The following is a 12,465-nucleotide window of genomic DNA, read 5'->3' on the forward strand; positions in this document are numbered from 1 at the left end:
CCCCTCTCCCCTCCAGGATTCGCCCCACACGCGGCCCCGCCCTCCCCGGCCCCGTCCCTCGTGGCCGCCCCGCCCTCTCAGGCCCAGCCCTCAGGGTGGTGCTGAAGGGTGTCCCCGCGCTGCCGTCCCCCGAGCCGCTCTACGCCCTGGCGCGGATGGGGCACGGAGATGAGATCGGTGAGCGTGGCGGGCGCAGAGCTTCTGGGGGATCCACCCGCCGGGGACAGAAGTCGGGCGGGGCCTCTGGTCCTGGGTGGGGGCACTGCTCTGGCCGCCCTCGCGCCCTCAAGGAAACTGAGGCCTGCCTGGGTGGTCACGAGGACGATGGCCCTTGGTCCGAGAGGGGCTGTGTCCGGCAGATCCGGTTCCTCCCTCAGCCCGGGTGTGCGGGGTCCCGGGCGACCAAGCCCACGCCCCGCCTCAGGCCCTGTGTGCAGCTCCTACTCCAGCCCCTCCCCACACGGCCCCCAAGGGGCCACCACCGCCTCGCCTGGGCTGTCCGCTGACGTTTGCAGCGGTTTCTCTTTTCCTGAGGCCGTGGGCCTGGGCCGGGCTGCGTGGCCGGACGCTGGGCGGGACTGCGGGCAGCGTTCGGGCGATGCCTGCAGTTCCTCCGACGCCTGGTGGTCCCTCTCCCCGCCTCTCTCGGACGGGAAGGGAGGGGCAGTGGGCGTGTCCTAACGCGTCTGACCGGCGACCCTGGGTCTGCGGCCAAGCCCGCGGGGGAGGGTGCGCTGCGCGGACCCACCGCGAGTGTCTAACCGTGCTGGTTGTTCAGTTCGTGAGGACGTGAACTTCCCGACCGCCTGCATCTGCAGGTGTGGCCCAGAGGAGATCCCTGCCGACGGTGAGCCCCACCTTCTGCAGGCCGGGGTGGGGAGGGTGGGCTGTCATCCGGCCTCTGGGCTAACCAGATGCTGCAGCTCTGCTCCTACCCCCACCAATTCCTCAATAACCCACCAGTGACCCAGGAAATCTCAGTGCCAGGACCCTCAAGATTCTCCCTGCAGCCCCCAGCCCCCAGAAGTGAGCCTGGGCCTCCTGCCCCATCTCACACACCACTTGGTGTCTTCCTACAAATGGGGAAACTAAGGCCTGGCACCGTCCTGGCTGGCTGAGCAGCGGTTCCTGGCCCAGGTCAGGTATTCAGCCTTTACTCTGCTCTAGAATCCCACCACTCGTGACCGGGCCCCAAACGTTCCAGGTGTCCGCACACTCCGTCTCTTAAAACCCTCTCATCCCCCCAGGGCCCAGTGGGAGGTGAGGCTGGGAGGGCCCTGGAGCCAGGTCCAGGAGGTAACAGTAAGAGAGGGGTTAGCAGTCCTGAGGGTAACGGGGGGCATGGGCTGGGCTTGGGCCGTGCCTGGATGCCTCCACCCCCAGCAATGCTGTGAGGCAGGAACACGACTCTCCCTGCAGAGTTCAGGCCACTAAAGGCACAGAGATGTGAACTGTGGGGTAAACACAGCCCCCTGGACAGGGCGCTCCCGACCTGGTGGCCCCAGCTTCCCCCCCTGCTCAGGGAGCTGAGCCCGCTGTACCTCAGTTTACACCTTGGGCCAGGTAACCCGAGGTGCTCTCTTCCCTTTCCGCGGGGTGGCCACGGAAAGGCCCACATGGTGGAAGAGAAGGAAGGCATAAGTGAGTCACGGTGCGGCCCCCAGAGGTGACACACACACCCCGGCAAACGTGCGGTTAGCATTCAGCGTCCAATGTGCAGAAAAGTCTAACCTTGCTGAAACGAGGGAAAACGGCAGAAGGAAATGCACTCCGACAGTAGCAGGGTTTCCTTTACGTAGTAAGATTACAGCTGGTTCTTTTTCTTCGTGGGCTTCTGTATTTCCTGGTTTTGTACAATGAGCGCGCATTAGCTTAACAATCAGAAACCAACTTTCGGGAGAGCAGGGGCCCTTGGAGCCAAGTGGGGCAGGTCTGGGGGCAGCCTGGGGCCAGAGGGGCCTTCTTCCAGACCCTACTGTCCTCGTCACAAGGAGGTCATCTCCAGGGCCTTCTGGGTTCAAGGAGGTGGCCCAGGTGCCCCTCCTGGTGGACGAGTGTTTGGGGGTCACCAACAACAACCCGTGTGGTAGAGTGAAGGGGGATGGGCAGGGCCAAGACAGTGACAGGTGCCGTGGCCGGGGTGGGGAGACACCAGTGTGACCTCAATAAGTGTCACCCCACGGGCAGCAGGTGGCCGGGCGGGAGACAGCGGCGTCTGAGGTCGGCACTCTGGCCTCAGGCCTGGGCATCCCTCAGCGCCTGGAGGCCGTGCTGCAGCTGCTACCACTGGACTGCTACGTGGAGAGCCCGGTAAGCCTGCTCTGGGCCTCAGTTTACCCTTTGCCAGAACTCAGGGGGGCCACTTGCCTTGGGTAGGGGGTAGGACCCGTGTCCCCAAAGACCCCTGAGCCTGATCAGAGGAGCCCTGAACTGTCACCCAACAAAGGGTCCTGAAGGCACCCAGGGCAGGAGCAGGGGGCCACAGAGCTGACCCCCCTCTGTCTCCAGGCTGTGGTCGTGGAGCTGGTGCCCAGTGACAGGGAGAGGGGCCTGCAGACCCCAGTGTGGACAAGCTACCAATCCATCCTCTCCAGGGCCGGCTGTGCGGTGAGCCTGAGATCCCCACCAGGAAAGGGGTCAGGGATCCTCTGTGCCTCCTTGGAGTCCCGAGAGAAGTGAAAGACAGGCCCCCCCCGAACCCTGTACCATGGTTGTGCGAGCTTCTACCCAGGGGTATGGCCACCCCTTGCCCCTGCCTCCCCGCTCCCTTCCAGGACCCTGACCTATCTCTGCCCGGGGATCCTCACCCATCCCAGCCTGTCCGTGCGGAGCCAGGGGAAAGCGGGGAACCCCATCTGTGGTCAGAGGCCTGGCCCAATGCTGCCTGTCAGCCCCCCACCCTTCAAGGGGCCGGGCCTGTCCTCCCGGGACCACCCACCAGCAGATCTTGGGCAGGACCTTCCTGAAGAGAGGACCCGGGGCTCCCGTCCTGGACAGCAGCCCCACCCCGACCCCCAGGGCAGCTCAGACGATTCAAGGGCCCCAGGCAGGCGGCCACCACAGCCCCCTGTGCACCTGTCCGCCCAACCCTCGCAGGTCAGGAGCCCAGCGTCCTGGGGACCCCAGCCTGGAGAATCTGCTGATGCCCCACTGGGCCTGGGGCCCTCAACCGCCCCCCTTGCCTTCCAGAGCCCCCTGGCCACGATAGAGACATTTGAGTTTTATGAGTGGACCAGAAAGGCTTTTGCTGTTGTGACAACTGGGTGAGCTCTGGCTGGACCTGCTGGGTCCACTGGGTCCTCCTAGGTCTGCCTGGGTCCGGCTGCATCTGGGCCGAGCCTGGGCCCCTACCACTTCCCACTGCAGAGCCCTCCCCACCCTCTGCTCAGCCCCTGCCCCGTCGGAGACTAGATGCCCCACGGGGAATGGCAGAGCCGAGGGATTTGCTGAAAGTGCACTGGGTGGGTGGCAGAGCAGGGCTCTGGGCACCCCAGTCCTGTCCATCCCAGCTCGGCACTCAGCCTGCTCCTTATGCAGGGAGGCGGCCCTCTACGGAAACCTCATCCTCAAGAAGGGGTTGCCGGCCCCCGATGCCCTGTTCCAGGCCTGTTGAAGACCACCCGCCCAGAGAGGGATCTGGAACCCTGAACCCGACGCCGCCACCAGCAGGCATGCCCAGCGGCAGATGAACTGGCCTGGCCCTGCCCGGCAGCGCTCAAAGCTCACCCAGCCAGGGGCTCCAGGGGCCCAGCGGGTCCTGGGGGGGCCTCTGCTGACCAGGGCTGGCATTATCCCAGTTCAGGAAAATGATGGAAAAGTGCAGTTACTTGCCAACATACAGTCCAAAGGTTTAAACAGGAGCTCCATCTTCACTCACAAAGGCCTGTTCTGTGCTGAGTGCAACAGCGGCTGTGGGCTCCCCGGAGGGCAGACCCCACCCAGTCTCGGTGAACCCTCAGGTGGGAAGTAAGGCCTCCCCCCCCCCATAGGTCTGGGTCACCTGACTCGGCAAGTCCCTGGGTTCGGGATGAGAGTTCACACAGGTCGAGACCCTCGCGTGGGGAGATCGCAGAGGGCCTGGGCAGGGGCCTGGGTGACACAGCACATGGCAAGGGGGCCTGGGGGTGGGTGCATCAGCTACCCAGGCAGCCCTGAGTGGGCTGCAGTCACTAAGGTGGCCCTTGAAGAGGGGGCCGGGGCTGCTCCTTCAGCCCCAGAGGCTGGTCTGGAGCCTCTGGGAGCTGACCACACCGTCAGCTGGAGTGGGGGGTGCTGGGCCCGGTGCCTGTGTTCCCTCGCTCTGGTGGTTGAGCGCCTACTGAATACGCATGAGCCTGAGTGGGTCTGGGGATGGCCGGGGCGGCGGGTAGAGGACAGGAGGACGCGAGGCACCCAGGCAAAGGGGGCCTGTGAGGTTGTGACGGCTTCCCGGCACGTTCTCAAACTGGGTCTCCCGGGGTGGGCGGAGTTCCCACTGGCCATTGCACAGGGTCCCTCCCTGAGGGCCTTCTCCCTGCTCCTCCAGACCTTCTCACAGCACGTGGGCGTGGGAGCTGGGATGACCAGGGATCCCCAGGGCTCGGGGGAGGCTCCCATGGTTAGGACCAGGAGCTGGTGGGCCTGGAAGGCAGATAGGTCCACTGGGCGGAGGTCTGGGGCTCAGCCTGGGGAAGGGACCACGTTCTGGGCCCGCCGCTGCCAGGGCTGATCTCAGCCCCCTGACCCCACGGCCAGCCGCTTCCAGCCACACACGGGCCTCTCTTGAAACAGCTTTATTGAGGTTGAATTGACATGCAGTAATAAGCTGTTCACGTTTAAAGCATTCAGTTAAATTCGTTTGGGTGTTGGACCAGCACCTCCATCCCCCCCTTCTGCCCTGCCCCCACTGGTCCGCCCCCCTCCCTGCTGGTCAATGTGCACTTTGCAGAACTCCGTGTAAGTGGAAGGCCGTGCATGCCCTCTGCGTGCTCACGGTGAGGTGGGGTGTGTGTGTTTGCATGCGCTGTGCGCATCGATGATTCCACTTTGCTGCAGAGCGGGATTCTGCTGTGCACACGCTGCCGTGTTCCATCCAGGCAGCTCTTGGGGGGCGCCGGGTTGCTTTCAGCTCTTGGCTATCGCAGATAAGCTTGCTGTGAACGTACCCGCACAAGTCTGCGTGGACACGAGCCTTCATTTCTTGAGCAAACACCTCTGGTCAAGTCTCGGCCGTAGGGCGTGTGTATGTGTGACTTTGTAAGAAACTCCCAAACCGTTTCCAAAGCAGCTGAGCTGGTTTACATCCCCAGCCCTGGGAATGTGCATTCCAGCCCCTGGCCCTCATCCTGGCTGCCCGTCTTTCCCGTGAGCCGCTCTAAGGGGACTGTAGCGGTGAGTTCTCTGACCGTTAATGGCATTGAACATCTCATGGGTGTGTGTGCCTTCTGTTTTCTTTGGTGATATGAGTGGTCAATCTCTTGCCCATTTTGGCACTAGGGCGTTTAATGATTCCGGTCACCAATTCCACTATGTGTCGGGGGGGGAAGGGCAGGGGGCTCCCCCCACCGCCAGGCAGCCCCTCAGCACCAGCCGGTGTCCTGCAGTCCGCTTGGTTCTGACACCCCCTGCCCGGGGACGCGTCAGATCCCGCAGGTTCAGGGCTCAGTCCCACAGGACTGCCCCCCACGATGCCCCCACTCCAGATGCCAGTCCCAAGTCCAGGGGGGCACCTGGGCTTCTGACCGACTGGCTGTAGATAGAGGGTTCCCTTGACCCCTCCTCAGTCTCAGTTTTCTAGAGCAGCTCACAGAACTCAGGGAAACATTCACTCCCTAGATCACTGCTTATCCTACAAGGATAGGACTCAGGACCAGCCAGGTGGACGAGGTACGGGGAGGGGCTTCTGTTCCCTCTCCAGCACCCCTCTCCCTGCACCTACACGTGCTCACCACCCCAAAGCTCTCCAGATGCATCCTTCTGGGTTTCTGTGGAGCCTTCACTACGCAGGCTGTTGGATTCAGTCACTGGCCACTGGCGATTGATCTGACCCCCAGCCCCTCATCCCTCCCCGAGGTCTGGGTGTGGGGCTGGAGGTTCCAAACCTCTATTCCTGGTCACTTCCCTGCAACCGGCCCCATCCTTAGGGACCTTCCCAGAGTCACCTCAGTCACACAGCAAAGGACAACTTTATCACGCCCATCACTCAGGAAATTCCAAGGGTTTTAGGAGCTCGGTGCCAGCATCAGGGATGAAGACCACACACATTCCTGATTATAAGTCACAGTATGACAGTACTTTCCACTAGTCCAGGCTCTTGCTGGGGAGCCCCAGTGCCCACCAGAAGGGTCTTGGGTTCAGCCCAATGCTCAGACTCAGGGAAGAGCACAGACCACCCTTGCCAGCCATCCACTGAGGAAGAACGTTCCACAGGTGTGGTGGGTCACAGCTGCCCTGTGGCTCAGGTGTGTGGGGATGAGGGTCGCTGGGCACCGCCTGGCCAAGAGCCTGTGCCCCCAGATGCAGGTGCAGCGTCCAGGGTCCCCAGCAGGACCACTTCCCTGGCTTAGGGAAGCCAGGGCTGCGGCTCCCGGGAAGGACCTCAGGTGTCTTATTCCCTGCCTGGATGCCTCACCCAGCAGCGGTCACTCTGCAGAAGCAGTACTGCCTAGTGACGCCGGGGAGCAGAGGCAGGGGATCCACGCTCAGCACCCTCTGTAGAAGGGGTGAGCAGCGGCAGTGCACCTGGGAGTTTGGGGGGCGAGGGTCACAGGGGGCTGAGCTGGCCTGTGGCCTCTGCCAGTGTCTCCTGCTCACCCCCAAGTCCCCTGCTCCTGTGGGTCTCCGGCTGTGCCCTCGGGGTAGGCAGTGCCCACTGGGGACCTGGCTCCAGCAGGGCTGGAGAGAGACTTGGCCACGAACACCACCCTGGGCTGCTCAGGGCCGTGGCCACCATCGACCTCAGGTCTGAGCAGGTCACCGCCGGGGCCTCAGTCTCCTTATTGGTACTGGGGGCAAAAGAGCTTCTGTCTGTGGGGCCTCAAAGCCGGGAGGCATGTACGCCTCTGAGCAGCGCATCTTGGAGTGAGGCTGCCATTTGAGGCCTCCAGGAGCTTGGGACCCGTGGGGTGACATAGGAGCTGTAGGGCACGTGAGGTCCCCAGGACAGACCCACGGTCTCTGGAGCAGCCGGGAGCCTCGTTCTGTCTTAGCCCCCAGCAGGCTCAGTCTGGGCAGCGAGGAAGTTTCAGGTACCAAGTGCTTCCCGCTCGATGCCGGAGCGCGATTGCCACACAGAAACCCCGCCTGCACTTGCACACGCCCCAGCACATGTACAACTTGTGGAAAATTCCAGTGACCCTATACCTGCGTCTGCAACATCAGGCCTGCTGAGCCAGGCCGTGTCAGAGGACTGGTCACCTCAGAGAGCGCCGGCAACTGCCCAGAAAATGAGGACAGAAAGGCTGGGCCCAAGTCCACCCCCACTCACCTGTGCACCTGCCTGAGCACCTGTCCACTTGTCCCCCGACCCCCTGAGCACCTGTCCACTTGTCCCCCGTCCCCCTGAGCACCTGTCCACTTGTCCCCCTGTCCACTTGCCCCCCTGTCCCTGAGCAGTCAGCGACTGGGCTCCCTGCTCCTGAGTCCTTTCCATTCTCCGGCCCTGTCCGCGGGGAGCCCAGAGTAGCTCCGTCCGCACCCCAGCACATGAGGCGGCCTGGGGGAAGCAGACGGCTCCCAGCGCATGGGCGCTGGGTGCAAGGAGCCAAGCGTCAGCCTGGGGCTGCCTGGGGCCAGCCTGTGGCCCCCCTTCTCCCAGACAGAGCAGGTGGGGCCCACAATCACTGTTCTTGAAGACATATGTGGCCGCCGCCTCTTTGCAGGGTTTATTTTTGCAGCTGTGGGGGGGTCAAGGCTCCCAGGGGTCCTCCTTGGGGTGGTAGATGTGGTCTCGGTCCTCCTCTGGCCCTTGAAGCACCTGCTGAGGTGGCAGCACCCAAGCCCAGGGCCTTGCCTCCCCCTGGGCCTCCTCGGGCCAGTTGTGGTGCAGGCTGTCATGGTCAGGCTCAGGGCCCCACCTGGGGCTTGGGACACGGCCCAGGGTGTCCTCAGTCTCTGCCAGGGCCTCGGCACCTAGGGACAGACAGAGGGAAGTGTGGCCTCAGTTTCCCTCCCGAGGCTTCACTCATCCAAGTCGGCCCCTTGCGAGCCCCCTGTCATGAACTTGCGCCCCCCTCCCCAGGGGACAGCGCCTGCCCTGACCTTGCTGCTTCTCCCCGGTGGTGGCCAAGAGCTTTGGTGCCATGAAGAGCCACATGAGCTGGCTGTCCTTCTCCAGGGGCTCCACCGCTCGGGCGCCCCAGGCCCTGTAGCAAGAGCGTCTGGGTCAGGTCACCGTGTGCAGCGGGAGACCCTAGGACAGCACCCCTGCCCCACCCCCAACCCAGACCCTCGGGCCAGGCGTGCCCAGGACGTCGGGCCCGGGAAGGTCCCTGAAGGGGAGGCCTTGAGAAGGCTCCATGGGCTTGGCCGGGGCTCCCTCCTGTGCAGAGATCAGCAGAGCCCGGTCTACAGGTGGTGCTGCATCCTCCTGCCTGCCCGGCCGTCTCACGTGGGTAGGGGAAGGGGGCACGGCTGGCTCAGTCTGCTGCCTTGGCCACCCCGGGTGGGAGCCACCCTGGAGGCTACGGGGGAGCAGGGGAGCTGGGCGGGGCAGGAGAGGGGACTGGATCCTCCAGGCCCCGCGCTCTGCTCAGTTGCTCACGGATCTCAGGGGCTCCCGTGCCTCCCCTCCCCAAAGCTGCTGGACAGGATGCCCCCTCCGTGCATGAAGGCCCCCAGCTCAAAGCAGGCCCGAAGGGGGCACAGCAGGGGAAGGCGCCAAGAGGCTGCCGGGGGCACTCACTCCTCTGTGTCCTGCTCAGCCCCGGCTTTGCCTTTGGTCTGGACGAGGACCTGGGGGAGAGAGGTCGCAAGTGAGGCTCAGTGTGGTCCTCCAAGGGTCCTCCTCTGGGGACTGGCTGAAGGCCGTGTGGCTTTGGGGGAGACTTGGGGACAGCATGGGGTCTGTACTTGCACCACCTGTCCCCTGGTGGCCTGAGGAAGGGGAGCCGGTTCCTCTGCCCATACTTCCTTGCGGGGCCAGTGGGGCAGGGGAGCAAATGAAACGGGTGACCCAGCCCAGTGACCGGTGCCCGGCAGCTGTGGGACAGCTGTGCTGGTCCTCCTGTGTCTCCCTCTTCGCCTGGCACTCTCAGGGTGTAGGGCTGGTGAAGAACACGGCCCCAGCACAGTCCTGGCCCCTGGGCAGCCCTGCATGTGGAGGTGCCCTGGGCTTCACAGCACAGGTGAGCGTCATCAGGCCCCCTCCTCCACCTGGCTCACCTGGGGTGGTTGTGGCTTGTCCATCAGACGCCGCAGAAGGGCCGCTCCCCTCATCCTGAGGGTCCCCCCAGTGCCCACGGGCCCGCCCGGTGCACAGGACCTGCAGTCCCATGGGTGCCACGCCTCCCCTGCCCTAGGCCGGCTGGTGCCTTTCTCCACCCCCTGCTGATGGGGCTGAGGGCGGAAGCCACGGGGCGGCTGGGTGAGGACCCCGCACATACCTGGGGGGTCCATGCTGAGCTCCCCTGTAGCAGAAACACAGCCCCCAGGCTGGTGATCAGGAGAAGCCTGGGGGACCAGGGAGGAGAGTGAGAGACAGGCAAGCCTCTGCCTCTGCCCCACAACCTCCAGACATGACGCCTGGCAGGGCCGGCGATGGTCCAGCCAGGGGGGCCAAGGGCCGGGTCCTGATCAGGTCCACAGGTGGTTTACTGTCCCCCACGTCACAGAGCAGGCCATGCAGGCACAGAGATGGGGCCTCCACAGGCCCACACCTGCTCCCGGGCCCTCGGACCCCACCCTGCAGGCCCGGGTTACTGCGTGGATCTGGTGGTCCCAGCGTTGCCTCTGGCTCCGCGGCCTGTGCCGGCCACACCGTCGGGGCCTGGTGCAGTGGGGCTGTAGCACTGATGGGGCGTGGGCTTGGGGCTCAGCTGGCAGGTGCTCAAGCCCGCAACACCCCTGAGGCGGTGCCCGTGGCTCCTCAGAGGCAGGTGGCACTTCGCTCTATCCCAGAGCTGTGGGTGGACGCTGGGGCGTTACCTGGGCGGGAAGCCCAGGAGGGGCGGGGAAGATGGGGTGCTCCGCCGGGACACGTCTAGCCTGACCTCAAGGAGCTTGAGGACCCAGCCCAAGCAGGGGCTCTGAGGAGCAACGGCCGAAGGCAGGAAGTGTGGAGGGACGCACAGGACAGAAGGCGACTAAAGGACTCAGCAGCGAGGAGGCCTCACCCAAGACAGGCCGGGTCGGGAGAGCAGAGGACGGCTGGGGCTGACTGCGGCGGGGATGCGTGGCGTGGGGTTAGGGTACCCGCACGTGCCTGTGCGTGTGCATTGCCGCGTGCGCGTGTGTGGTGTGCATGTGCCCCGTGTCTTTTGCATTATTAAAATGCAAGACAACAGGCCCCCAGTGGAGTTGCTGGGCTGAGAGCCTTCATCACCAAACTGAGGCCTCAGTACAGGGTGGGCGCTGCCCTGCCCTGCCCTGCCCTCCCCTAAATTCTCAGAGTTGCCCCTTTCCCACACATGCTCGGAGAACTATCTGAAGAAATACCCTGAGCCAGACAATCCGGAACCGCCAGGCGGCACTCGCGGCCCTGCCTTCCCCTGAAGGAAGGTGACCCGACCACAACCAGCGCCCTTCGCTTACAGGAACTTCCTTGTTCACCCCACCTCCGGCCTGTAGAAGTCTTTCACTCTGCACAGCTCCTTGGAGCTCCTTTCTATCTGCTAGATTGGATGCCGCCCCGATTTGAATCGAGTTTTGCTTAAATAAACTCAGAATGTTTGACACGCCTCAGTGCATCTATCTCTCGGCAGTGTCACTCCGTGGGCAGGAAGGTTTCTGCTCCGCAGCTGGGCCGGGCTGGGAGCACGTGGCTGGGGGGAGGGGCCAGGGGCGGCCCATCAAGGCTTCCTGCCTGATGCCCGATTCCAGCCCCACAAAGACCTTCGCTCCTCCGGGTGACTCAGCACTTTGGGGTGGAGGTTCCCTTGCACTCCCAGGGGGCAAAAGGCAGGGGCCTGCCCTGGCCTGCAGGGCACTGGCCCAGTCTGGTCAGCTACCCTGCCTCTCCCTAGACAGAGGCTCTGGACACCAAGAGGTCCCCATGTCACTGATCAGCCCGCCCCTGGCCCACGCTGGGGCCCCTAGGAGAAACCCCCAGGACAGGAGGGCCGGGGAGAGCTCTGGCTTAGAGGGGGAGGGGCCCCCCACCCGGGGGAGGGGCCCCCCACCCCTGCCACAGGTGGAGGGGGCAGAGGGAGACCCCCTCAGGAGAAATGGCCTCTGACCTCAGGGTCCTGGAGGAGCCCCAGTGCTTCCCCGGGCCTCACACCCCAGCTCCCGGGGTGACGACCCCTTGGGCTCCAGCTGCCCTGCCCGCATCGCCCCCCAGCCTCCAGCCCCGGCTCAGCGTCTTGACCCCCACTTTCATTTCGTCAGTCACAGACCTGCCTTCTTTGGCCCTGGTGCCTCCCACCCGCTTCCAGGGGCTCCTGGGTGACTCTCCACAGGTTCAAGGGACCCCAAGGGACAGTGGTCTCTCTCAGGAGCCACAGGGGTGGCCTTTGGAGCTGGAGCCAGGGGCTACAATCATTCTGGAGGACTCAGGAGGAAGAGTTCTGTCCCCAAGCCCTTAACACCCAGGAGGAGCCGGCGCTCCTGGGAACTAGCCAGACACTGGTTTGCAGACGGAGCCCCGACCCCCTTCTGAAACCGGCCTGCGCTGGGGACCCAGGTGCCCCAGGGGCTGTTCCCTGAGTCCAGGGCTCCTGGACTCAAGTGACCACACAGCAAAGCTGTGGGTGGGGTGTTTGGGTGAAGGGTTTGCAGGCGCTGGGCATTACCTCCTCATGCTGGGGTCCCCTCCTCAGTGTAGACAGCGCTCTGGGGTACCTGCAGCTGCAGACCCAGCTAGCCAGCGGCCCAGGGATCCAGACGTCCGGTCCTCGTTCTCCCTGCCCTCTCTCCTCTCTCTCGAGCCTTTATGGCCCCTGTGTGGGCGTGTCTGGACAGAGGTCGGGGCTGGGATCCTGACTGGGCTGACGAGGTGACTGAGTCCACCTGTATGTCACACGCATGACCCTCCCCAGCACTCGACTTCTGCCCGCTCCAGCCACCTGACGCAGCCCTACCTCCCCCCACCTCTCCACACGCAGGAACTCGCACAGCCTCCGCCCCACCCTGGCCCTGGGCTCTGTCACCCAGGGGCATGCTCCCCCAAGCGGGGCTGACTGCTTGGATGGAAGCCGGAGGGCGTCCCAGCCCACCCTGCCTGCTGGGCCCTCAGCCGCAGCTGCTGGACTCCTCAGAAATATCACTGGTTCCCCAAACTTTTTTTTTTTTGGCTGCACTGGGTCTTCATTGCTGCGTGCGGGCTTTCTC

At 64.2% G+C, this 12,465-nt stretch overlaps 2 protein-coding genes across 6 annotated transcripts; one reads left to right on the top strand and one right to left on the bottom strand.

Moving 5' to 3' along the window:
* The first annotated feature begins 89 nt into the window (after window positions 1-89).
* Window positions 90-6,703, top strand: FUOM (fucose mutarotase). 5 transcript variants are annotated; one of them, XM_024762433.1, is made up of 6 exons: window positions 90-177; window positions 2,188-2,310; window positions 2,509-2,607; window positions 2,956-3,096; window positions 3,190-3,263; window positions 3,538-6,703. In XM_024762433.1, the coding sequence occupies exons 1-6, from the start codon at window positions 169-171 to the stop codon at window positions 3,611-3,613; spliced, it is 522 nt and encodes a 173-aa protein (XP_024618201.1). In that variant the 5' UTR covers window positions 90-168; the 3' UTR covers window positions 3,614-6,703. The 5 variants fall into 5 exon arrangements, with proteins under 5 accessions (XP_024618201.1, XP_024618215.1, XP_024618225.1 ...); XM_024762441.1 differs by having other exon boundaries at window positions 122-177; window positions 2,191-2,310; XM_024762447.1 differs by lacking the exon at window positions 2,956-3,096 and having other exon boundaries at window positions 3,097-3,263.
* A 1,134-nt stretch (window positions 6,704-7,837) lies between these two features.
* PRAP1 (proline rich acidic protein 1) lies at window positions 7,838-12,092 on the bottom strand. The gene is made up of 5 exons (XM_024762118.1): window positions 11,928-12,092; window positions 9,582-9,648; window positions 8,882-8,931; window positions 8,239-8,342; window positions 7,838-8,109 (listed from the first exon to the last, which is right to left on the bottom strand). Exons 1-5 carry the CDS (start codon window positions 11,933-11,935, stop codon window positions 7,886-7,888), a joined length of 453 nt encoding a protein of 150 aa, XP_024617886.1. The 5' UTR covers window positions 11,936-12,092; the 3' UTR covers window positions 7,838-7,885.
* Between the last annotated feature and the right edge of the window lie 373 nt (window positions 12,093-12,465).

Source organism: Neophocaena asiaeorientalis, unplaced genomic scaffold (assembly GCF_003031525.2).
Source record: "Neophocaena asiaeorientalis asiaeorientalis breed wild unplaced genomic scaffold, Neophocaena_asiaeorientalis_V1.1 scaffold356, whole genome shotgun sequence".
Taxonomy (NCBI): domain Eukaryota; kingdom Metazoa; phylum Chordata; class Mammalia; order Artiodactyla; family Phocoenidae; genus Neophocaena; species Neophocaena asiaeorientalis.